Source organism: Corythoichthys intestinalis, chromosome 2 (assembly GCF_030265065.1).
Source record: "Corythoichthys intestinalis isolate RoL2023-P3 chromosome 2, ASM3026506v1, whole genome shotgun sequence".
In the NCBI taxonomy this organism is placed as follows: Eukaryota; Metazoa; Chordata; class Actinopteri; order Syngnathiformes; family Syngnathidae; genus Corythoichthys; species Corythoichthys intestinalis.
The window spans coordinates 33,660,340-33,688,050 of NC_080396.1; the positions used below are offsets into that span (position 1 = coordinate 33,660,340).

General features: G+C 39.7%; 1 protein-coding gene across 6 annotated transcripts; it reads right to left on the reverse strand.

Annotated features, from left to right (window-relative positions):
* Positions 1-100: 100 nt before the first annotated feature.
* On the reverse strand, positions 101-26,969 carry slc13a3 (solute carrier family 13 member 3). Of its 6 annotated transcripts, none has more exons than XM_057830237.1 (16): positions 26,883-26,969; positions 26,655-26,777; positions 26,385-26,595; positions 23,449-23,612; positions 13,534-13,799; positions 12,232-12,410; positions 10,414-10,480; positions 10,133-10,312; positions 9,944-10,069; positions 9,088-9,180; positions 8,893-8,997; positions 8,723-8,820; positions 5,679-5,791; positions 5,436-5,597; positions 1,402-1,539; positions 101-1,314 (listed from the first exon to the last, which is right to left on the reverse strand). In XM_057830237.1, exons 1-16 carry the CDS (start codon positions 26,907-26,909, stop codon positions 1,159-1,161), a joined length of 2,208 nt encoding a protein of 735 aa, XP_057686220.1. In that variant the 5' UTR covers positions 26,910-26,969; the 3' UTR covers positions 101-1,158. The 6 variants fall into 6 exon arrangements, with proteins under 6 accessions (XP_057686220.1, XP_057686219.1, XP_057686223.1 ...); XM_057830236.1 differs by having other exon boundaries at positions 10,387-10,480; XM_057830240.1 differs by lacking the exon at positions 26,883-26,969 and having other exon boundaries at positions 10,387-10,480; positions 26,385-26,588; positions 26,655-26,779.
* Positions 26,970-27,711: the final 742 nt, after the last annotated feature.

The following is a 27,711-nucleotide window of genomic DNA, read 5'->3' on the forward strand; positions in this document are numbered from 1 at the left end:
ACTCAGAGTCATGTTGCGGTTCCCACACAGGATCTGCAACTTGAAAATGACATAAAAACATGTGACAGTGATATTGTTGAGTTGAATATAACAGCAAAAATGAGTGATCAAGAGTATTTTATTAAACTATACAAAATAAACCATAAAATGACTCATTTGGCCTCTATGATTCATGCATTTGTTAGTGGTATAATAACAATTATTCAATAATTCCAGTTATTAAAAGAACATGATCAATCACAATGTAGACAATTACAGTTTGATACATACACATTAACTGATATAACAAATCAACACGTTTTCATTGAACACATTTTGCAGCAACCTCACTAACACTGAGTAACCGCAGCAGCCCTGTGCAAGTTAACCATTGCTCTCATCCGTGTGACTTCAGATACTTTATAACGTACCGGATACGGGGGGTCCTCACGCTTACAAGCATTTGTACCTCAGAAACTCATGGAGTCCAAAAAGTCAAGTGCCCATGAGATACAGTATGTTCACTTTCAGGTGCAAACTTATAGCAAGGTAATAACCCTAAATACTTGGACTCCTATATTATGAATTCCCAAAGGGAATCGCTTAGGCATGAGCAGTCTGTGACAAGGAGCACTGCATCGGCTGTTACTTTTTACATGTTATTAACAATTTCATGGTGTTGAAAATAGCTTGAGAACAAACGTATAACTGTCTTAAAGTAATGTTTCATTGTGTATTAAAGTAGCAAATGGTCCTGATTTTAGGGCGGTGTTATTTTCATATTAGCCTGCGACAGTATACAGTATTATCACAAAATAAAATATAATCCCAATCTCAATGATGCTGTCAAATTTTAGTAGGCGGTCATTGTTTTCACAATTCATTTAACATTATCAGAAAATGTTAAGTGCACATCAGTTATTAAAAAAAAAAAAAAATTAAAACAAGTATTTCGCGGCATTCACATCTCATTTGCTGGTTTGTCACAAACAAATGTAAAAAGTTCCAATGTATATTGTCCGTCCCTTGATGTTTTTCATGTGAAAAAGGAACAAAACTAAATATCATGATTGATGCACAAAAGGGTCAACAGGAAAAAAAAGTAACAGCTGAACGGTAAGCGGGTTTCCTTCCATCAGAGTTGTATGTGTCTGTTTAGTGTTAAACCAAGTTGTGTGATCAGAGAGTAACATTTGGCATGAGAACAACAGTCTGGTTGAGAGGGCGAGCCCAGTCGGGGTAGGTGTCAAGATTGAACATGGCCAGGCCCCACGTGTTTATGGCAAGTGAGACTGACAGGAGACCCAGGATGTTCATGACAATGCCAGTTTTCACCTGAGGAGGCACACATTGAAAAGGCAGGCAATGAACAACAGGTATAAAGTGAGTGTCTGTAAGGAAGGGAAGAATAAAAAAACGTACCATGTCTTTAACCATGAGGTGACCGGATGCAAAGGCGATGGAATTGGGGGGCGTCGACACAGGCAGCATGAAAGCGTATGAACTCCCGATGGTTGCGGGGATCATGAAGTACAGAGGGTTGACGGATACGTGAAACGCCTGCCGAAAACCAAGGAAATGTATGCATAGATTTTTAAAATTCTCTTTTTATATTGCCTCAATCACTGCCATTTACAGTGATAGACATTACATCTATTTCAGCTGGGAGCTGGCAAGGATTCATCACTGCCAACCCTCCCACTCACAATGGACTAGGAGGTTCTAATGCTGCTCAACAGTGTTTATCTAGCATGTACACGGTGATTATCAAGTTTGGAAGTATTTTTCATACGGTTTCCAGAAGATGGCAGCAATGCATTGTTTTGTCTCCTATATAAGCCTAGGTGATTGTGGCATTTGTGTCAATTGTGTATTCCATTACGTGTTCCAAAAGGGTAACAACATCGGCTTCACTGACCCACAGTCTACAGAAAATGATAATGTCAGCCCTCAAGGCATCACTTTCTTACGTACTAATGCCGGTGACAAGCCACACCAGTGTGAAAAATTTGCAAGCTGTTATTAACATATAATTAAAGCCTACTTAAAGGTGTGTACAGTAAAGGTATGTGGAGCTAAGCTTAAAAAAGTCTAACTTTCTGCAATTGAATAATGTGCCCTGAAATATAATTAATGCACCAGGCTTAGTAATAACACTATCACATAGTAGTGGATACCATCAATTCTCACCCATAACAAATGCACATGCACCAAGAACATCATGTGGAGCACTTAACCATCAATATTGAAAAGATAACACAAATCATTCATTTCATTCATTCATTCTGCAGTAAACACTATACCAAAGGTCCTGATTTTTAACCATTTGGCTGCCACTGATGGCAATAGATTCCAATGTATTTTAACTGGGAGGGGAGTACAGTTAATAATTAGTGACAGCACTTTCCATTTACCGCCATCAATGACAGCCGACAGAAATAAAGAATGAACTGTAGTGAATAGATCAAGACAATAATGTGAAATGAATTTTTTAACTGAGGTTGAAAACCTCTGCAAAGAGCTATTTTCAATTAAATGAAAAAAACATTTGAAATAACCCACCAACTGGATCAGTCAACAACATACAAATCAACAGTAGTTGAGAACATTGTGGTTGCTTCTATGATAGCAGTAATGAACTGGGGCTAGACATGCTGTAAACAAACCTTGAGTGGGTCTTAGCCAGTGCATGTCCCCATTGCGAAGTACAAAGGAGACACATAATGATTAGAGACAATAGGGGTTAATATCTAACAGAGTACAAACATTATCATATCTGTTGCAACACCACCTACCAGCTAAAACCAAGTGTCATTTTGTTTTTCAAACATTGCTCTAAACCATTTGTTTTCTCTTCTCCAACATGGAAACCCGGACGAAAACTCACAAAACATCTCTAATACACATTTAAAATCCCTGAAATACACCATTAAAACACTCACACATAGATGTGAGGGGAAAAAAACTCACACAAGACAAAAAAACATTTAAACAAATGTCTATTCTAACGAATGACAAAAACTCAAGTACTAAAAAAAAAAAAAAAAAAACAAAAAAAACAAAAAAAAAAACTATACAAAGTAACTCACACCTCAGGGGTGTCAAAAGTCCCACGCACTGTAAACTTACATGTAAAAAAATCACACTTGCCTAAAGATCTTAAATGTCGAAAGCTATAACAAAAACATTCAAAATGCACACCTTTCAAAATACTCTAACAAATGTGAAAAAGCTCACACTTATCATGGGAAAATAAAACACGCCAAAAAAAATTCATTAGCTCGACTAAAAAATACAAATACCCACACATTGTAAAACCTTTCTGACATGCCCCCCACAAATTAAACAATAAACATACTTGCCAAAAAAACTCACATGCAGAAAAAAATCTGTCACATAAAATAGGTCCTCTAAGGCTAGTTTCATACCGCAGGATTTAATGCACAATTCCAATTTTTTGTCATATCGTTTTTTTTTTTTTTTTTGGCGTGCCCGTTCAGACTGCCTTTGTCCATTGAGCCCGTTCAAGTATCACGCATGCGCACTAATTCACAGTCTGAGACGCACTGAGAGCAAACTGACCCGCATGCACAGGAGCATCAAAACAAATGACTACACATGCTGGCTCAACATCATTCAAGGGTGATCATATTTTGATTTCCAAAAAGAGGACACAAATAACAGACATAAATAATCCCCATTTAGTCTTGTATTCAAAGTTTATATGGATTGATAGCATGCACGCTCTGTGGGTGCATGACACACACATACGGACAGTTTACCCCGACTTTCCGCCATGTAAGCAATCTTGAAAATATTGATCATTTGGAGCACAGAGACAAAACCGAGCATTCTCAGTCTTACCCCCCCCCCCCACCCCTACACATTTTATTTTTCTATGACTGACGCGTCTTCCCTAAAAACCGCGTTCAAGCTATGCGCTGATGCATTGCATAGCTCCATCACTACCATAGCGCCCTGTCTCTCTCGCTCTTTGCTGACATAATTGCTGCATGAATTCCGATTTTGGGGACTTTACAATTCAGACCGCAACCACATTCTGGAAAAAATTTAGCCCAGATCGGATTTTAACCACATCCGAAAGTGACCTAGATCGAATTTGAAATGGTCCATTTTTATGCGACTTTTCCAGTTCAGACCGTCAAGTTAATGCCTCGCTTGAGTTGGAAAAAACACGAAAAAATCAGATTCGTGCATTAAGACCTGCGGTATGAACCAAGCCTAACACATGACAAAACCTGAATGAAAAAAAAAAAAAAAACGGTCAGAGAAAAAAGTGTTAACTCATTTGCTCCCAAAAACGTGTAAATACGTTCTATTTTTTTATTGTTTCAGTGTTTACGTTTTTTTCTTTTCTTTTTTTTTTTTTTTTTTTTTTTTTCTTAAAAGACATCACTGGGTTCTGATTCAATTTAGCTCCAAAGCACAAAGCTGAAAATCCATTTTAAAGCAATAAAACTGGCCACTGGAGGGCAGTAGCGTATTTGGTAAGACCCGCAACCCGATTCAAAGGCAACGAACGGCCAAGCCGCACGGCTGGGGCGCAGGCAGAAGACGACCGAATTGATGCCACGCGGCGGACGACCGAGCTGAACAACCGGTAGGTCGCCCGGGATGCCAGGCGCTGGACAACCGAGCAGAACGACCAGGACTTTGAGTCCGTGCTGCTCACGAGCAGAGCTGGCAGAGACTCAAAAAACATTCATCTTTATGAGACAGGCGGTGATGAGGGAAAAGTTTAACAAGTCGTCACAGCCGGAACAGCGTCATCTTTCAGTTAGTTATGTGTAAATGAATTGTTACTTTGCTATCAAAAGCTCTATTTGTCTTGCTGTTTATCCTATTTTGTAAAATGAAAACATTATTCAGATGTTTGGGATGTAACTAAAGCAAAAAGATAGCTGTGTTAAAGTCAAAGTTTTGTTTCAAATGTATGCTTTCACAAAAAGCTCAATTTCTCTGTTTTTTCATCAGAAATTGGAAAATTGCTCAAACTAAGCTATTTTATAATGCTGATTTCTAAAGAATGGAAAAAGATATGATATCGTTTTTTTCTGCTGAAAGAAGAGAGTCCATGTGTCCATGTTTATATAGCAATTGAACAGAATTTACTGTGGGCCTTGCAAAATCAGTCAAAATCTAGTAAAACGGCCGGGAGCGAAGGGCTTTGCTGCGGTGAAAATGGCTGGGAGTGAATGAGTTAACATGCACAACAAATAGAAAACTAATATAAGACACAGTCCCCCCAAAAAATCCCACACATGAAAGGACCTCTCATACAACAAAAGTCACACCTTGACCAAAACAGCAATTCATTAACGAATACCTCCGGCTTTCATGTCCATGTTGTGTGTGTAGGTGTGTGTATATGTATGTGCCAACAATAGGAAAATAGCCTAGTCTGACGCCATATTGGCTATTCTAAACTAACTTACGAGTTCAGCGATAACTGGTAAGAAGATGATAATGGTGGCCGTGTTGCTGGCAAACTCAGTGAAACAGGCCACAAAGGCTGTGATCAACATCATGGCCACGGCAGGCGGGACCTTGGCCAGAGGCTGGAGGTGTCCCCCGATCCAGGAGGCCAATCCAGATTCCTGCCATGGAGTGCGATAAGTCAGTGAGGGTGAATTCTATCTCAAGTATAAGAAAACGTGAATTTGGGAGCACAGTTTCACCTCGCACGCTTGAGCCATGGCAAACCCTCCTCCGAGCAACAAGATGATATTCCAAGGAACGGCCTCCTGGGCTTTCTTCCATGATAGTAGAGGAACGTACGGCACATTGGAAGCTGAGGTAACATTCAAAAACCACATTTGAAATATTTGCTTTCTTTAACTTGTATCCAGCAGTTTATTTGTCCAGCTGAGCATTATAAACAATCTCACTCATGCACGTGTACCAAACAGCCGTGAGGCATGTGCATTTTCAAGTGGGACTACAAACACTACACACACAGGCGCGTACACAAAGAAAGTAGTGCCACAAAAGCTTTGAGGGCTTATCCTGATCGGCAAAACAGAGAAAGTATAGTCCTTCCACCAGATAGCCTATGTGGTCGCTCTCTAATCTCCATTATTAACATTCCTCAGCTTACTTGTAATATTTTTGCAACAACTTCATACCGAAGGAACCTCTAAAGTCTAATATAGTCATCTGCCTTCAATATGTCTGAGCTAGGAGATGAATGAAATAAATGAATTAAATCAGTAGTTTTCAAAGTGTTCATGCCAAGTAGTAACTTTTTTTAACCCTCTAGAGATATGAATAACCAATTTCATGCAAATACAATACAGTATTGATTCTCTGGACAACGAGACGATATTTGCCGATATTATTGTATGCCTCGATTCAATTCGCCTGTGACCGATTTAGTACGACATGATGTAAAAATTTAACACGGTTATTACATTTCGCTTAAAACAATGAATAATACAAAGCAATTTTGCTGTTTCTGACCATTTTTGTTTCTGAAACATTTGAAAACTTTTCAACAAAACGTCCTATCTAAAAGGTTACAATATTGATGGGTGTTTTTCTAAAACAATAAATACAGTGGGGCAAAGTGGGGTATTTATTCAACCACTAATTGTGCAAGTTCTCCCTCTTGAAAATATTAGAAAGGCCTGTAATTGTCAACATGGGAAAACCTCAATCATGAGAGACAGAATGTGGGGGAAAAAACAGAAAATCACATTGTTTGATTTTTAAAGAATTTATTTGCAAATCATGGTGGAAAATAAGTATATGGTCAATACCAAAAGTTCATCTCAATAATTTGTTACAGTATGTACCCTTTGTTGGCAATAATGGGGGCCAAACGTTTTCTGTAACTCTTCACAAGCTTTTCACACGCTGTTGCTGGTATTTTGGCACATTCCTCCATGCAGATCTCCTCTAGAGCAGTGATGTTTTGGGGCTGTCGTTGGGCAACACGGACTTTCAACTCCCTCCACAGACTTTCTATGGGGTTGAGATCTGGAGACCGGCTAGGCCACTCCAGGACTTTGAAATGCTTCTTACGAAACCACTCCTTTGTTGCCCTGGCTGTGTGTTTGGGATCATTGTCATGCTGAAAGACCCAGCCACGTCTCATCTTCAATGCCCTTGCTGATGGAAGGAGATTTTCACTCAAAATCTCTCGATACATGGCCCCATTCTTCTTTCCTTTACACAGATCAGTCGTCCTGGTCCCTTTGCAGGAAAAACAGCCCCAAAGCATGATGTTTCCACCCCCATGCTTCACAGTGGGTATGGTGTTCTTCGGATGCAATTCAGTATTCTTTCTCCTCCAAACACGAGAACCTGTGTTTCTACCAAAAAGTTTTATTTTGGTTTCATCTGACCATAACACATTCTCCCAGTCCTCTTCTGGAACGTCCAAATGCTCTCTAGCGAACCGCAGACGGGCCTGGACTTGTACTGGCTTCAGCAGGGGCACACGTCTGGCAGTGCAGGATTTGAGTCCCTGGCGGTGCAATGTGTTACTGATAGCAGCTTTTGTTACTGTGGTCCCAGCTCTCTGTAGGTCATTCACTCGGTCTCCTCGTGTGGTTCTGGGATTTTTGCTCTCCGTTCTTGTTATCATTTTGATGCCATGGAGTGAGTTCTTACATTGAGCCCCAGATCGAGGGAAATTATCAGTGGTCATGTATGTCTTCCATTTTCTAATAATTGTTCCCACAGTTGATTTCTTTACACCAAACGTTTTACCTACTGCAGATTCATTCTTCCCAGCCTGGTGCAGCTCTACAATTTTGTCTCTGGTGTCCTTCGACAGCTCTTTGGTCTTGGCCGTAGTGGAGTTTGGAGTGTGACTGACTGAGATTATGGACAGGTGTCTTTGAATGAATGAATGAATGAATGAATGAATGAATGAATGAATGAATGAATGAATGAATGAATGAATGAATGAATTTATTGTCATTGTCGCCATCATCAGAATCATTGACAGTTACAGAGTGTGGGATAGTTTGGCCAGAAAGAACAAACATTGACACAGACTATGGAATAATTTGCCCGAAAAGACGATGACAGACAAAGGAAGATGGGAAAAAAGCAAATGCTTTCTATCTTTAATACCGATAATGAGTAATGAGTTAAAACAGGTGCCATTAATACAGGTAACGAGTGGAGCCTCGTTAGACCTTGTTAGACCTCGTTAGAAGTTAGACCTCCTTGACAGCCAGAAATCCTGCTTGTTTGTAGATGAACAAATGCTTATTTTCTACTCTAATTTGGGAAATAAATTCTTTAAAAAAAAATCAAACAATGTGGTTTTCTGTTTTTTTTTCCACATTCTGTCTCTCATGGTTGAGGTTTACCCATGTTGACAATTACAGGCCTCTCTAATCTTTTCAAGTAGGAGAACTTGCACAGCTGGTGGTTGACTAAATACTTATTTGCCCCACTGTATATCATACCCCATCTCAATTCATCCAGTGCCATAGATGTGCTTTACATTATTTTTTTTACTGGGAGGGATGTCGTAATGTCTGAGGCTGCTTAACTGTCATTTACAGTAAAACTAACTAATAAATCTTTGCCATCGACGACGATAGACATCCAATACATTTGAACTGTGAGGGTTGCCAGTCATTATTTACCACTAGCCTTCCCAGTTCAAGTGGATTGCACGTCAATCACCGTCAATGGGTTCCTGGGGGAGTTAGAATGCATAAGCATCAACAATGTTTGTCCACATGGTGACGATCGCACTGACCTTTAGGGTCCAACCACCAGCTCAGAGAAGGCTTCTGTGAGGGGAAGAAAAATAGTATGGAGACGATGATCACACCAGTGACTGCGTCTGAGACGTAGCTGCAGAGAAGGAAACATAGTCAACCAGGTTTAGTACTAAACTATGGCAAATTTCATGGATAGCCTCCTTACCCTTTCTTAAAAAGCGCAGACCAGCCAGTGAAGAATTTGGGATCCCTGGTGAACAACAGAACGGCGTACAAGACAAAGAAGAAAGAGATGGCTCCCTCTGCAAAACTAAAATGGAGCAGTTTGTTAATTCTGTTGCTTTCCAAATACTAATTGCTACTTTGTTAATTTAGCTTGTAGACATACATGGGTCCTCACTTTAAGGGCCCGAGTTTTCTGTAATCCTCTTCAATGACAGCTCGCGCTTGGGCCTCTTGGTCTGCTCTTTGGTCACGTTTCTTGAGGCATAAGCTGAAAAAGGCAACAGCAGTCAAACAGTTAATGAAAAACAAGTGCAAGATGAGTCATAAGCGTTAAACAAGCTGAAGCGTGACTGCAGATTGACTGAGGAGCAAAACAGTGACATCTAATTTGACATCCTGGAAAAGGCTCACGTGTCTGTAGTCCGCACCGCCACTTCCCACAACAGCTACCCTGGAGACCGTGGTTAAAAGTATACAGGTTTTGTGCGTATATGTGCGCATAGATAAAATTATTGTTTAAAAAAAAATCTTTGAAAGGTCACAACACACACACACACACAAAAAAGGTCAAAATATTTTTAGAACACCACAAGCAGCTCTCACACACACGAAAAATGAAACATAAAACAAAAGAATAAAGGCACACAAACAGGCTTTTATGCACACACCTCCCTCAAAAATATTTTGAAAAGCCACAAGTAAGTTTTTACAAATAGCACAAAAAAAAACAACAACAAAAAAACAACTAAATATCTTTTTTTTTTTTTTTTTTTTTTTTTTTTTTTTTTTTTTTTTTTTTTTTTTTTTTTTTGAAAGACCACTAACAGGTTTTCACTCATTCACAAAATACCAGTAAAATATAAAAGTCCTTTGCGCCTACACGGGAAGAGGGCAGGTATAAGCGCACCACCAATTCCACTCCTCAGAGACACAGGCATCTAGTTGATGCTAATTTACTGATTAGATAAAGCTGTTGTGTTTGCAGACTATCATGTGATTTGTAAAGTTCTAGATATAACAATTGTATTTACCGTGTGTTCAAGCCTCCATGGATGAAGGCTATCCATAGCCACCCCAACAGAAGGAAGAAGAGCATGAGCGGGAACGCAAATGCAAACCAAGAGCCAAAATTGATAAGATCACACTCTGGAAAATAGCTGAAAATTTTTAACAATTAAAAACAAAAAGCTTTCTGGATATAAAGCAAGCAAGAATGTTACCTTTTGAGCTGTCCAATCAGGATGAGGTTGGGTGCAGTTCCAGTCAGTGTGGCGGTACCTCCAATACTGGCCGCATACGGAATGCAGATCAGGAAACCTTTCCACACTCTCATCTGATACTCCGACTCAGACCGGATCTCTTCAGCTGTCCTTGAGTCATTTCGCTCTACTGCGTCCATCCTTTCAAAGATGATTAGATCTACTTTTTATAACATTAGGTTCACCAAAGATGTGGAAACATTGCTATTACCTACACCAATGCAAAACCCTCTTTTACATACCCATCAAGGGACAAAATTTGTTTCTCTGAGGACACTGAGGGAAGTGAATCCATCCTATTGGATTGACCTGAAATATAGCAGACGTGGCATGTTCATAAGTTCTTGTTGCCTTTTGGTAGACAGTAAATAAGTGACTATTACAACTGTATGAATTCTTGTGAAACCATTAACATAAATCATTTATTACCTAAATGTAATATATACTGTCCAGTACAGGAAAATATAAGTATAATGGTAAACTAATGTTCTCCAATCACCAGCTTCACGTTACATATTCAAAAGAGCAATCACGCTAAGTCATACCACAGAACAACAATCACGTGTACATTGCTGATCGGTTTGGCAATGTACAATATTGTAATCCTTAAACAACAAATATAAATTCTGACAGCTACAAGCTGTAAAGCATGCCACGATTAATCAGTAACTCATGCACTCACCACATTCAGAATGAAAGATATTTGGAAGCATATTAATGTTAATAATAATAATAATACATTTTATTTGAAGGCGCCTTTCTGGCACTCAAGGTCGCTGTACAATCATTTAAAACATTTAAACATGTTAAAAGTGAGAAAATGAACGTAAGTAACGTATAAGGAAATTTAAAATACTAAAAGAGATATAAGGGCAGTTAAAAAGACCAGAACTTAGTGATTATTGTGGATAGGCTATTCTAAACAGGTGAGTTTTGAGTTTTGATTGAAAATGGGGGAGGGAATCTGTGTTCCTGAGGTCGGGTGGGAGTGAATTCCAAAGCCGGGGAGCCAAGCGGCTGAACGCTCGGCTCCCCATGGTGCTGAGGCGAGCGGGGGGGGACAGACAGTTGTATGGAGGAGGAGGATCTAAGGGCACAGGAGAGAGTAGTAACATGAATGAGACCGGACAGGTATGGAGGGGCGAGGTTATGGATGGCTTTGAATGTGAGGAGGAGAACTTTGAACTGTATTCGAAAGTGGACCGGGAGCCAGTGAAGCTGTTGAAGGACTAGAGTGATGTGGTGGATGGACGGGGTACGGGTTATGATGCGGGCAGCTGAATTCTGGACCAGTTAGAGTTTATGGAGAGTTTCATGAGGGAGGCCGATGAGGAGGGAGTTGCAGTAGTCCAGGCAGGAAGTAACAAGGCTGTGAATCAGAATTGCAGCTGAATGTGGGGTGAGGGAAGGGCGGAGGCGATTAATGGTGAGTATGTGAAAGTGGGCAATCCGGGTAATGTTATTGATGTGCGACTGAAAGGAAAGTGTGTTGTCGAGGATTACTCATAGGCTCTTGACTTGGGGGGAGGGTGAAACAGTGGAGTTGTCAATGGTAAGGGATATGTCATGGTTTTTTGAGATGGTGAATTTAGAGCCAACGAGGAGCACCTCAGTTTTATTACTGTTAAGTTTTAGGAAATTGTGGGTAAACCTGATTTTCATTTCAGTAATACAGTTAGTCAGAGATGAGGGCGGGAGAGAGGAGGAGGGTTCAGAAGTGAGGTAGAGTTGGGTGTCATCGGCATAGCAGTGAAAGTGGATGTTGAATTTACGAAAACTATTGGGGAAGTAGGTATATGATGAAGAGTAGGGGCCCCAGGACAGAGCCCTGAGGTACACCAGAGGTAACAGGGGAGGGTGTAGATTTAAATGACTTTAGTTGGATGTATTGGCTGCGTTCAGAAAGGTAGGAAGAAATGTTATGCCTTATGTTACACAATGTAACACTTAAAAGGGAATTTCAATACAAAGAAACCAATCAACATAACCTACAACTACTTAAAAAACGTCATATTTCATTGCAATGGCTAAAAGTTAACATGTCCAAAAAATTGCCGTACCAATGGCGATGCCGTCGTCACGATCCTTGATCGACTTGCATTTCTGCTTGAGGCTCTCCAGATCCCCGAAGAGACTCTCCAGGATAGCATTGGCGATGGGGAGCATCATGGCCGTTGTGGCAGTGTTACTGAGCCACATGGACAGGAAAGACGAAGTCATCATCATTCCCAGTATGAGCCTGGAAATGTGCAAAAGACGAAACAATTCAAACAACTAATCCAATCAAAGTACCAATGTGTTCACCTTTTTAACATATTGCAGTACTATTAGGTCACTAGCTGAAATTGACTGTGACACACTTTCAATCCATTTGAACTAAGAGGGCTTGTATTGCATAATCACTAGCAATGTGTATTATTTTTTTCACCGATCATATTTTTCATGTACTACTGTCAAGTAATATTGCAACCTTCCCACAGCATCGCCGGAGACCAGGAATGAACCCTTGATCTCAAAACTGTGAGACAGATATTCTAACCAAACATTCACCATGCCGTTACATTTGTTTACCAGTTACCGTAATGTATTTAGTATTAACACTTTATTTGAATGCTTCTTCCGACAGTGTCGTAAGACTGTCATAATCATGGCACTTGTCATGGACATGAATGAAGGCTTATGACTGATGTCATCAAGTGGTAAACCCTATCCCAAAGACATTTAAAACAATGTAAATTTTGCATCAAAAGGGGCATCGTTACAGTATGTCATGGGCATTCGTTCATATTCATGACAGGCGACCCTTTTTGGCATTGTAGAACAAGAAGAAAGCAGTGAATAACATGATGGACTTGACATAATAAGTTTACTAAAAGAATGTGCAGAGCAAGTTTATGTACTCTCTTCCATCTTGCATATTTTTATGACATACAGTAGTTAGCTTTAGTTGAATGTCTCAGTCTACCTCATGGAATCGTCCTATGCATACAATCAGAATAATAAAGTTATTTTTGAGAATTTTCTATACCTACTGTATTTACATAAGTGACTTTGACCTCCCAGTCTGCAGTAGAAGCTAGTTAAACAGCTCAGTTGGTTAAAAACAGATTTGCAATGCTGTTGCCTGCAGACTTTGTTCCTGTGATCAGACCAAGTATTGTAAATAAAAAATAAATTATGTATAAAAATTGAACCATTGATCTTTAGGGTGGGCTAATCAGGCCTTTGATGGTTTATTACCTGTTATTGATGAATGTGTAGCAGAAGAATCTAAATATTTATTTCAAAAGGTTTATTTCGCAAGACTTTTCAAGCCAAATGTCCTCCATTTCTGGTATGACATTTATTTTGTATTTCCTCACCAGGCTGGTTTGACTCCCGCAATGCTGAGGACTTTCAGCGCTATTCTGCGATGGAGGCCCCACTCCTCAATTGACGATGCCATCACCAAACCACTTAAGAAGAGAAAGTTGGTTTCAAGGAAGTATTGAGGACAGAGTTTTTTGGACGGAATGATCCCCAGTGTTGGAAAGAGGCAAATGGGTAGCATTGCGGTGACAGCCAGAGGGAGCGCCTCGGAGCACCAAAATGTGGCCATGAGCACCACCACGTAAAGACATCTTCCCTCCTGAGCACAAGACAGACAAGACAAGACAAGGCAAATTTATTTGTATAACACAATTAAACACGAGGTATTTCAAAGGGCCTTACATCACATGAAAATCAGCAAGACACAATGAAGAAATAGAAATCCAAATATATACAGTACGTGGGCAAAAGTTGAAGTCTGCGTACCACGAGGAACCTCCGGTTCACGTAACGTAAATATAAATAATGTAACTACTTTAATCTCGTAATTCTCATAAACTTTTTTTCCTCCTAAGAGTACTTGAATCTTCTGATATTAGACCAAAAGTAGTTTTATGTTCATAAAAACTCTACGTTGATAAAAGTCCCAGGCCGCGAAGCCAAACAACTTTCGTTTCACGTATGTTGAAATAAGTAACAACACAACTTTAATCTCATAATAAGATTTTAAATCTTTCATTTTACAACGTATCATCAATGTAATATTTGTACTTCAATCTCGTAATATTACCAATTATTGTAATATAACTACTTTAATCTCGTAATATTACGAATTATTGTTATATTACTACTGTAATCTCATAATATAAATTTAATCTCATAATTTCGTTTTTGTATTAGATTTCGTCCCTCACAGTTGAAGAGAATTTATGATACAAATTACAGACCTCTACATGCTTTGCAAGTGGGAAAACCAGCAAAATCGGCATTGTATCAAATACTTGTTCTCCCCACTGTGTGTGTATATATGCTGTATATCTATATCTATCTATATATCTATATATACTGGTGTATATATATATATATATATATATATATATATATATATATATATATATATATATATATATATATATATATATATATATTACGATTAATTAATTTTTAAGTTGTAATTAACTCGATTAATATTTTTAATCGTTTGACAGCCCTAATATGTATATCTATCTATATATACACAGTATATATACACAGTATATATATATATATACACAGTATATATATATATATATATATATATATATATATATATATACTGTGTATATATACTGTGTATATATATATATATATATATATATATATATATATATATATATATACTGTGTATATATACTGTGTATATATAGATAGATATACATATTAGGGCTGTCAAACGATTAAAAATATTAATCGAGTTAATTACAACTTAAAAATTAATTAATCGTAATTAATTGCAATTCATACCATCTATAAAATATGCCATATTTTTCTGTAAATTATTGTTGGAATGGAAAGATAAGACACAAGACGGCTATATACAGTACATTCAACATACCGTACATAAGTACTCTATTTGTTTATTATAACAATAAATCGTCAAGATGGCATTAGCATTATTAACATTCTGTTAAAGCGATCCATGGATAGAAAGACTTGTAATTCTTAAAAGATAAATGTTAGTACAAGTTATAGAAATTTTATATTAAAACCCCTTTTAATGTTTTCGTTTTAATACAATTTGTAAAATTTTCAATCAAAAAATAAACTAGTAGCTCACCATTGTTGATGTCAATAATTACACAATGCTCATGGTGCTGAAACCCATAAAATCAGTCGCAATCAAGCGCCAGCAGAGGGCGACAAAACACCAAAAAAACACAAGTAACAAGTGGACATTACACTGTGCTGTCATTTTAATCTGTTTGAGCGGGGCATGTGCATTAAATGCGTCAAATATTTTAACGTGATTAATTTTAAAAATTAATTACCGCCCATTAACGCAATAATTTTGATAGCCCTAATATATATATAAAGTCACACTAAAATAAATAAAACAGAAATAAAAATAAAAATAAATAACACAACAAGATCACACAAATACACCAACAATGTCTTTGATGCTAATTAAAAAAGTTCCATGCTATTTTTTTAACTGTTTTTTGCATGACAGTGCAGAATGAATTTTTGACAAGGTTCAATCCTATTCAGTGTGCAATGTTGTTACAACAACCTAATGAACCTGAATTTTTTTTTTTTTTTTAAATAAAATAGGGAACATTTTCCTCCAGGAGTGCAGTCATGATATCATGGCCGCCTCAGAGTCTACCGTGTTGGGCAAGAAAATTGGCTACAGCCCATTTAATTCTTACAGAAAGTACCAGTGAGAGGGAATCTGATTTCCATAGATATTTAAGGAGAACAGCGACCCAATAAGAGCATTACATCATGAACATTAATGAGAAAATTAAAAATTATGGTCTACAATGAAAAAGGCATTGTGGACACATAATGGTAATCACCTTTGAAAACAGCGAAATATGAATACTTTCTAAGCAATTTAATCTATTGGACTAACAAGTCACTCACCTTTTCAGGCAAGGTCACCAGTAAAGGTGAAAAAATCAGAGGAGTTATCAGGAGCACCAGCGGTTTGTGAACACACCACAACTTCTTGGACACCACAGATAATTTCATCTCCACACGTTTGAAGTTTGCTCCCAAATAGCAGCGAGAAAGCGGGCACGAGACACTTTATAGCCTTGGCAACTGCACGCAGAAGATTAACCTCATGCTTGGCTACAGGTTAACTCCTCGTACGGAGGTGTCAAATAGTTAAGCGAGACACACCGGTTTTCCAAAGGAGGCCTCTCCCACTTCCATCTTTTCAGCCCCTGACGTGTAAAAACATCCACGCACATGCTGAGAGAGCAGCTGTGGCCTCCATTCTTCCTCTTTATAAATTCCGTTCATGTTGCAACTTCGAAACTATTTAATATGACTCTCTATCAAACATCTCCTGACATGAAATAATGACAGGAAGGGAATGGTATGTTTTTGTGCCATGGACAGAGATAGATGTCCAATCCAATGAAACTGAGAGGGCGAGCAGTGAATTGTACACCCTCCATATTTGAAGATTGGACGTCTGTTGCGTCAATGGCAGTTATTAAACAAATACATCACTATTATATTTTACACACTCAAGAGTGACTACCCTGTGCCAGAGGAAGTTTACATTCATTTGATTGGTCTTTCTGGTACACTTAAGTTAAAGATGTTTTAATTCTTCAGAGAAACACACATAGGAGTGTCTTACAAATTTGGGAAGAACTCCAGAATCTAAAATTGAAAGCTGTAAATCAAACAGCCTAAGTGCCCGGATTCTGAACAGTTTTAATGTTTCACATTGAGAGTCTGACATACTCCCATTGTGATCATTCAAAATACCTTTTTATTATGACAAAGCAGCGAACAGGAAGGGATTATGGGGGGACAGAAGAAAAGAAATACAAGAGAAGAAAGACAAGAAACACATACACAAACAACAACAAGAAATACATTGAACATCTAAACTAGTTACTAATATGCTGGTGCTATCGTCAGCGAGATGTATTTCCGGTTTACACCATGTGGGGGCCTATTGGCCAGTGAAAGAGGAGAATGGGGGTGGGGGTGTCTATAAGACTATAAGCTAAGTGATTGAAAGGGGTAGAGTGTACACAAATCAGTTCTGTGATCTAGAACCCTGTAATCGTGTGAATCTCTTATGAGTGTAAGCCCGTTGGCGACCAACCCTACGCCGCCGCATCGCCAATCCCCGCACCGGAACCCCCAACCCGAGCATGCCCTACCACATCCAGCAGCACGCAAGCCCCACCGGGCGCGCGACAGCCACGCAGACGGGCGGAGAAACCGTGCGGGCGCCCCGTCCACCAGAACCACCGGCCCCAGGGCGGAAGAAGCGTCAGGGCCCCGATCAATCCCCGCCCCAGACCACCCACGGCGCTTCCGCGACCGCCCACCCCCCTCCCACCCACCGAGCACCCACCCCGCACCCCGAGCAGGCGCCACACCAAGCGCCGGCGACCAGGGGGCGTCCACCCCACCGGCAAGGGATAGCAAGCCTCACCCTAGGCCCCGCGGGCCCCAAGAGGCCCCGCCAACGACCCCGCCGGCCGGGGGGCAGCCGCGGCCGCCGCGGCCCAGGGAGGCGGACAGGGCCGGAAACAGACCAAGGGGAGGGAAGCGCACCCCCCACAACCCACCCCCGGGCCAAGAGGGGCGCGCGGTATGGCACCAGAGGGCACCTCCCCGGCACCCGGTACAGGGAGACGCGGCTCCGGCCGGGCGGACCTGGGAGGGAACCATGGCTGCCGCATACACCCCCCGGCCCCCACCCCAACTCCACCCCACCCCGGCCGGCCGGGGAAGGGCCGCGGCCCCCCCACCCGCCCACGACACCACCGGCGCCCGACGGGACCCCCCGCACAGCCAGACGCAACCAGACAAGCCCTGGCCGAAAATCCCGGCGGCCAAGACCGGCGGCGGGACGGCCGAGGGCAGGACGCCAACAAACTCCACCTGTAAAGCTGATAGAAGAAGAGGTTTATCAAACACCATTAGATGTATGCCAAGGACCAGTGAAGTGTATTATTTACGCATAGTTCCTTAATTGTTCCAAGTCTGATAAGTAATATATAGGGTGTTCCAAAAAAAGTTGCATATGATCCCCAGTAGCTGGAAACCAAATTGTCTATGAGTATCCTTGTAAAATAAGCCCACTGACCGACTAAACTGTGAAGGAAGAAAAATTATTTATTACATGCTGTTGGGAGTGTATAAAACAGTTCGGATTTAAACATGTCCAGTTTCCAGCTGCAGAAGGATGCATACAACTTCCCTGGACACCCCGCATACATCCATTTATGTATACATTTTTATTATTTTTGTGGCATTCCTTCGCAGGTGAGGGAGAATCCTTATTCTATGTTCATCATTCTTGCGACCGTTTCCCACTGTTGTTCGTATTTGTCCATTTTATTTGTCTGTTTGGCAGATATTTTCTCTAATGTTATATATTCAATGATTAGATTTAGCCATTGGTTAATGCTAATGTTTTGTTTGTTTTTCCAATTCAACAATATTGTTTTTTTGGCTATCGCTAGACTTGCTAGTAGTGGACGGGTTTGATGGATAGAGATATTCACTGTATTCAGATCGCCAAGCAGACAAAGAGTTGGAGACAATGGAATCCTGCAGTTCAATAGGAAAGAGAGTTTCTTCGTTACCTGCGCCCAGAAATCTTGTATTGGTTTACATTGCCAAAGAGCATGAAAGTATGTATCTGATGTATCTTCGTTGCAGCTTGTACATTTATCGGATTGGGAGAACCCCATTTTGTGCATTTTAGATTGAGTAATATGCCATCTGTGCAGTATTTTGAACTGTATAAGCTGAAGGTTCTTATTCTTTGTCATTATAAATGTATTTTTACAGATGTTGGACCAATAGTTATTATCTAATGTTACCGAAAGTTCATTATTCCATTTTTCGATTGGTAGGCAAGTAGAGTTGTTACATGAGAGGGCTTTATATACTTTTGAAAGTATTTTTTTTTGTTGAGGATGTATATTTATTATTTTATTTACGAAAGGTGGTGGGTCTAACGTACCCGTTAGTGATGGAAATTTGCTTCTGATGGCTGCCCTGATTTTATTGTATTGAAGGAAATTGACCCCTTTGATCTGGAAATCTTGTAATATTTTTTCATATGACATGAATGTATTATCTTTAAACAAATGCTGTAACTGGTTTATTCCCGTATCATCCCATGTGCTGAAATAATTAGGAATTTTATTAACTCCAAAGTCTGGGTTGTGCCAGATTGGTGAGAATTTACACGGGGCTTGTTGTGATTGCGTAATTTCCATACCTCTCCACCAGGCTTTCAAGGTACATGCTATCATTGGGTTTTTGAAGCAGCTATGGTGCTTAATACTAGAACTAATAAAGGGGAGGTTTGCCAATTGTATTTGGTTGCAGTCTGTTTGCTCTAATTCTAGCCATGACTGTTGTTCAGTGTTAAGATATAACCACCTAATAAGATATTGTATTTGATTTGCTATATAATAGTGTTGGAAATTAGGGGCCTCTAGACCCCCCTCTGGTTTATTTCTTTGCAATTTGGCAAGGCTAATTCTGTTTTTCTTGTTTTTAAAGTAGAATTTTGTGACGGCTGAGTCTAGGTCTTGAAACCATTTTTGAGTGGGTTTAAAGGGGATCATTGAGAACAAATAGTTTATTTGTGGTAATACTTTCATTTTGACTGTTGCTATCCGGCCCAAAAGTGAGATGTGTAGATTATTCCAGTGTGTCAAATCTTCACATATTTTTGCTAGGAGGGGTGTATAGTTTAGTTTAGTTAATTCTGTAAGTTTTGGTGAAATGTTGATTCCAAGATACTTTATATTCCCTATTGGAATATTGTGATTTTGATTTGCAGGATTCCATGAGTTTGTTGATAAGGGCATTATAATTGATTTTGACCAATTTATAGCATAATCTGATATTTGTGAAAATGTCTTTATTAGTTCAAAAGTCTCATGTAGGGAGGATTCTGTTTTTTCTAGATATAAAAGTATATCGTCTGCGTATAAGATGATGATATATGATATATTATCAGTACCATTTGTCTCTTCACTGGCTCAATTTGTACTGAACTTTAATGTGCTATAATTCTATCATTTAAAATTTTCTTTCTTAAGTTCATTGTGGTTGTGTTCAGAACTTACTAGTGCAGGATGACCTGTTGATATATTTTTTGTTTTGTCTTGCATTAACAATGAGGGACAAAAGGTTCAGCAGAATATGGCTTATTTATTAAGGATTTGTTGTCTTGTTCATCTTAAGAACTCTGCGAGCAACAACAAGTAAGAACTCTGCAGACACACAGGGAGAAAAGCAACAAGCACAAAGGCGTGATGACACCCTGCAGTCAAAAGCAACACTTAACCTAAGTCGTGCAGGACTACATAGAGGGGTGATGCACCCTGAGCATGGGATAGCGCTATCCTCCTTCCAGCTTGGCAGGAGCTAGAAACTGATTGATGCGCTTCAGGTTTTGTTTTGTTTTCCGTTTGTTCTCCGTCCTTCAACACAATGCCAAACCAGTAACAGACTGACTCAACAACCACCCTCATTCCAGACTCCATTGTTTGTCTCATGTGTTGTTGCACTAGTGTAGAAGATCAGAGACAGACAGCTTGTAGGACCTGCCCAATGAAAGGGGAGAAAAGATCAGCATAACAAGAAGGCTGAAACTACTCAGAATCCCATTTGGTTTTTAAAGAGGAAGAAGCAATTCAGAGAGAGGCCTTTGTTACATACTGTAGATCATGGGTGTCCAAACCTGTCCGTAAGGGCCGCTGTGGGTCCTGGTTTTTGTTCCTACCAATCGGGCACAGACAGATTAACCAATAAAATTTGTGCTAAAACTAACCCAAAACAAGCAGCACCTGACTGCAATCAACTGACTACAATTGTGAGACACCAGATTGGTGAAAAGATGTCATCTTGTTTTGTAGGAATGAAATCCACCACTGCGGCCCTATGTGGAATAGTTTGGACACCACTGCTGTAGATGAAATAAGCATATGGCAGGAAATGCTTGCTTTAATCACAAAAATATAGAATTTATTTAAATGAATTTCCTATTGATGCTGGGACTGCATACAGTGGGGCAAATAAGTCACCCACCAATTGTGCAAGTTCTCCTACTTGAAAAGATTAGAGTGGCCTGTAATTGTCAACATGGGTAAACCTCAACCATGAGAGACAGAATGTGGAAAAAAAAACAGAAAATCACATTGTTTGATTTTTAAAGAATTTATTTCCAAATTAGAGTGGAAAATAAGTATTTGGTCACCTACAAACAAGCAAGATTTCTGGCTGTCAAAGAGGTCGAACTTCTTCCAACGAGGTCTAACGAGGCTCCACTCATTACCTGTATTAATAGCACCTGTTTTAACTCATTATAGGTATAAAAGACACCTGTCCACAATCTCAGTCAGTCACACGCCAAACTCCCCTATGGCCAAGACCAAAGAGCTGTCGAAGGACACCAAAGACAAAATTGTAGAGCTGCACCAGGCTGGGGAGACTGAATCTGCAATAAGTAAAACGTTTGGTGTAAAGAAATCAACTGTGGGAGCAATTATTAGAAAATGGAAGACATACAAGACCACTGATAATCTCCCTCGATCTGGGCCTCCATGCAAGATCTCACCCCGTGGCATCAACATGATAACAAGAACGGTGAGCAAAATTCCCAGAACCACACGGGAGGACCTAGTGAATGACCTACAGAGAGCTGGGACCACAGTAACAAAGGCTACTTTCAGTAACACAATGCGTCGCCAGGGACTCAAATCCTGCACTGCCAGACGTGTCCCCCTGCTGAAGCCAGTGCACGTCCAGGCCCGTCTGCGGTTCGCTAGATAGCATTTGGATGATCCAGAAGAGGACTGGGAGAATGTGTTACGGTCAGATGAAACCAAAATAAAACTTTTGGGTAGAAACACAGATTGTCGTGTTTGGAGGAGAAAGAATACTGAATTGCACCCGAAGAACACCATACCCACTGTGAGGCATGGGGGTGGAAACATCATGCTTTGGGGCTGTCTTTCTGCAAAGGGACCAGAACTACTGATCTGTGTAAAGGAAAGAATGAATGGGGCCCTGTATTGAGAGATTTTGAGTAAAAATCTCCTTTCATCAGCAAGGGCATTGAAGATGAGACGTGGCTAGGTCTTTCAGCATGACATTGATCCCAAACACACAGCCAGGGCAACATAGGAGTGGCTTGGTAAGAAGCATTTCAAGGTCCTGGAGTGGCCTAGCCAGTCTCCAGATCTCAACTCCATAGAAAATCTGTGGAGGGAGTTGAAAGTCCGTGTTGCCCAACGACAGCCCCAAAACATCACTGCTCTAGAGGAGATCTGCATGGAAGAATGGGCCAAAATAACAGCAACAGTGTGTGAAAAGCTTGTGAAGAGTTACAGAAAATGTTTGGCCTCCGTTATTGCCAACAAAGGGTACATAACAAAGTATTTATATGAACTTTTGGTATTGACCAAATACTTATTTTCCACCATGATTTGCAAATAAATTCTTTAAAAAACAAACAACGTGATTTTCGGGGGTGGGGGGGTTCACATTCTGTCTCTCATGGTTGAGGTTTATGCATGTTGGCGATTACAGGCCTCTCTAATATTTTTCAAGTGGGAGAACTTGCACAATTAGTGGTTGACTAAATACTTATTTGCCCCACTGTATATTTAGATGGATAAATTTGTTATTCCTACTCTGTTGTAAACTGACTCGAAAGGTCTCGAAACTCAAAGTGTATGGCTTGCGAATGGCGTACCGCACGCAGGCTATTTTCAGACCGTGACGTCGCATCGTAAAGCGGAAGTAAAGCCGAAGTGGGACATTATAGACCCGCCCTCGCATAGAAGCAACGTAATATGTGTTACTTTTCTCCGGTAATCTTTCAAAAACGAACATGCCGATCACGCATTGCTTTTTTGGAACTTTTAGAAATGACTCTAGACATTACAACACATGAAGGATGTTTTCTTCATACGTTTCCGGAAACCAAAAACTCGTGAGGAAAAAATGTGAAGACCGGATCAACTTGCGCGGACTTTAACACCAGCTCGGTGAATCCATTCACATTTTATAAGCAGCAAACATTATGTTGGGTTGGCATGGTCTTTCAGAGGACAAAGAGGTAAGCCATTTTTATATTTTTAACTTATTTTTTCAGCGTAACGTTGTGCCGTACTGCTTCTGTCTGACAATGAATGACCTGAAAAGAATTAAACTTTAAACACCCAACAGACACACAAAAGTAAAGCAAGTTGATTTACCCGAATGCTTGTGCATGTGACGAACACTTTGGCGAAGACGACCACCAAATAGCCCACAATGCTCCACATGAGTGGCAGCTCCTCCTCTTGCTGAGTGAGGTTCACGCTGCTAGAAAGTGTGTCAAGCAGCGCCACTGTTGTCGTTGGTGCTTTCGTCTTACAATCTGAAAGGAGACAAAAACAACAAAAATGGAAAAGGCTTTTTCTATGGCACTGAAATTGTTTGTTTCACATTGTAAATTTGACAAAAAAAAAGGAGAATTAAAACAGGAAGAAGTTCAGCACCTCATAGTTTTTTTTTCAACATTATTTAATGTTTTATTTGTTTCAATTCCGCTTTTTTCACCCGCAGAACCCAACGGCTGTTGGTTTCATAATATTGATGATATTGTCATATGATACGTTTTTTAACTTTGAGGAAAACTAGGCATGCTGCTCGCACACGTACAATACATCTGGGAAGCAAAAACAAATGGACAGAGACACTGATTGTGCCGTATCCTATATGACAGTTGTATTGCGCGGAGGGGATTGGGTGTGCTTCGTGCCAACCATCCTTCCTCTAGTAACGGTACACGAAATAACTTGTTTTAAATTTTAAGGTTTTTAAAAAATATATATTTTTATTTTTATTGCACTTCTGTGTACAATACATTCCAATTGAAAACATTTTTCAATGTGAGTCCTTTTGATAAGGATATTAAACCTATATATTGTTCCCCTTTAAAAAATAAAAATTAAAAAATGATGTTACTTGCAATGAAAACAACTTTGACACCTCTGCATGGTAGGATCAAATTTGCATTGTGTGCTTACCACAATCCACATCCTGTCAAAGTAAGGTGAGAACCATTTAACTTAAAAGAAAACCTTCTGGTGAAAATTATCCGTTAACTTTTTTTTTTTTTTTTAAGATTTTTTTGTAGGTAAATATGAAAAAAAAAATGGTGCGTTCCTGAAACTTTCTTGTCCATATGATAGGATAATGATTTCTCAAGAGCTTGAGAAATATTTCCTTTTTTATTCTCAGGAAAAAAAACCTTCCCTCTCCCTATATTTATTTGCCCAATACCTTGTAAGTAGCTATGTACAAGGTACTTCCGGTATTTTACCTTTTTAAAATCTCATCTACGCAATATATAGCATGACACATCAGGAACAACACTCTGGTCGTTCAGTAGACATCATTGCACGTTGGGAACAATGCTTAAGTGTCGACACAAAATACTGTAATTAAAACTAACTCAATGCACAACAGCAAAGTCAATATGAATTGAAAAACAACAACAACTTTGAAGAATTCTCAACTATTGCAATCCTGATCCGAACACAGGAAATTGTAATCTACCACATGACTATGCAGATAACACTTAATTATTTGAGCACAGATACCTGCAAATCGTTGATGCGTGTTACATAACAAAATTTGTTTTGAATGTCATATACAGTTGTGGTCAAAAGTTTACATACACTTGTGAAGAACATAATGTCATGGCTCTCTTGAGGTTCCAGTTATTTCTACAACTCTGATTTTTCTCTGATAGAGTGACTGGAACAGATACTTCTTTGTAAAAAAAAAAAACATTCATGAAGTTTGGTTCTTTTATGACTTTATTATGGGTGAACAGAAAAAAGTGATCAAATCTGCTGGGTCAAAAATATACATACAGCAGTGCTAATATTTGGTAACATGTCCCTTAGCCCTTTTCACTTCAATTAGGCGCTTTTGGTAGCCATCCACAAGCTTCTGGCAAGCTTCTGGTTGAATCTTTGACCGCTCCTCTTGACAGAATTGGTGCAGTTCAGTTAGATTTGATGGCTTTCTGACATGGACTTGTTTCTTCAGCATTGTCCACAAGTTCTCAATGGGGTTTAAGTCAGGACTTTGGGAAGGCCATTCGAAAACCTTAAATCTAGCCTGATTTAGCCATTCCATTACCACTTTTGATGTGTGTTTGGAGTCATTGTCCTGTTGGAACACCCAACTGCGCCCAAGACCCAATCTTCGGGCTGATGACGTTAGGTTATCTTGAAGAATTTGAAAGTAATCCTCCTTCTTCATTATCCCATTTACTCTCTGTAAAGCACCAGTTCCATTGGCAGCAAAACAGCCCCACAGCATAATACTACCACCACCGTGCTTGACGGTGGGCATGGTGTACTTGGGGTTAAAGGCCTCACCTTTTCTCCTCCAAACATTTCTGGGCATTGTGGCCAAACAGCTCGATTTTTGTTTCGTCTGACCACAGAACTTTCCTCCAGAATGTCTTATCTTTGTCCATGTGGTCAGCAGCAAACTTCAGTCGAGCCTTAAGGTGCCGCTTTTGGAGCAAGGGCTTCATTCTTGCACGGCAGCCTCTCAGTCCATGGAGATGCAAAACACGCTTGACTGTGGACACTGACACCTGTGTTCCAGCAGCTTCTAATTCTTGGCAGATCTGCTTTTTGGTGATTCTCGGTTGAATCTTCACCCCCCCTGACCAATTTTCTCTCAGCAGCAGGTGATAGCTTGCGTTTTCTTCCTGATCATGGCAGGGACAAAACAGTGCCATGCACTTTATACTTACAAACAATTGTTTGCACTGTTGCTCTTGGGACCTGCAGCTGCTTTGAAATGGCTCCAAGTGAATTTCCTGACTTGTTCAAGTCAATGATTCACTTTTTCAGATCCATGTATGTATATTTTTGGCCCAGCAGATTTGATCACTTTTTCTGTTAACCCATAATAAAGTCATATAAGAACCAAACTTCATGAATGTTTTTGTGACAAAGAAGTATCTGTTTCAATCACTCTATTGGAGAAAAATCAGAGTTGTAGAAATAACTGGAAACTCAAGAGAGCCATGACATTATGTTCTTCACAAGTGTATGTAAACTTTTGACCACAACTGTACGTGGGTGTGCATGATAGATGAGAAATTAGGATAATTCCTTACCGTGAACCAAAAGGATAACATCACAGTTTTTATTCGGTCTATTTACAACTGCAGTGATGGCACACCTGTAGGTGCCAGAGTCACTGGAATGCACCACAGGCAAATGCAAACTATTGTTCTGGCCGAACGTAGCCGGTGAATCGCGGTCGTCCTTTTCCTCGCGGCCATCACTGATGCGGATGAGAAAATTTCTTCTATGATCACCTAACAGCTTACCAAAAGGACAAATAAAATGTTACGTTGGGAAAAGGCTCTGAAGTACTGTCTTACCTTGTACCAAGTCAAAGCCCTGAAAGTTGAGGTATCACGACATTGACAGCTTAGGTCAACATTTTCACCACAGTTCACTTTAACTTCTGCTTGACTTTGGCTCATGTAGAACACAGTGAGGACCTGTTCACAATGTAAAGGCTTTTATAAAATAATTGATTCACTTTTAGCACTGATAATAGTACAGCTCGATGTTGAAAAATCATTGTGAAATCCTTTTGAACTCACCTTAATGAATAGTCTGAACCACATCATGGTTTGACTCGCTCTCCATGTGACTCAAAAACAGTTTCTTCCTGTTGCGGATGTGTGATAGAAGGGTGATAGGTGGGTGTCAGTTATTATGTATGAAGTGCCAATGACTGTACAGTAGGGGTATTTGGATAAGAACGGCATCGGGGGCAGCCACCTATTGCCATTTTCTCAGATAAGCAGTTGAAGCACAATTTCACCTTTCAAACTCTTAAGGTGTTAAATTACGGGAAGAATTACTCCTCTGTTGGCCAAAAATCCAACTGGCTCCACACGGATAGGATGACTTGATATGTGTCTATTTTGCGGTCATATTAGAAAGGTTGTCATATCTGTCATTGGCAATGCTTTGACATTGAAATTAAGTCATTTTCAACAAGCTGGAAAAATCCTTCCATCGTAGCATGCAATTGTGATTATTTTCCTGTTTTGGTCAACAAATGCTTCAAGTACCGTATTGGCCCGAATATAAGATGGGCCTGATTATAAGACGACACCCTCTTTTTCAAGACTCAACTTTGAAAAAAGACTTTTTGAACACCAAATTAATTTTTATACAAAAAATAATTACAGTACATCCGAAACAAATGATTATAACAATATATTTGAGAGAAAAAGCGTGTTATTTTGCCTCATTCAAATCTTAATATCTGAACATTTAAATATGTAAACTAAAGTGCAATCACATTCGTAAATGAATGGCTTCTGGTTTTTGAAATGTAAATAAACCAATCTATTGTGATAAAACAACAAAATTGCAATCACTGCATTAACCATCAAAGTGAAGTCTAACTGTAACTGTAGT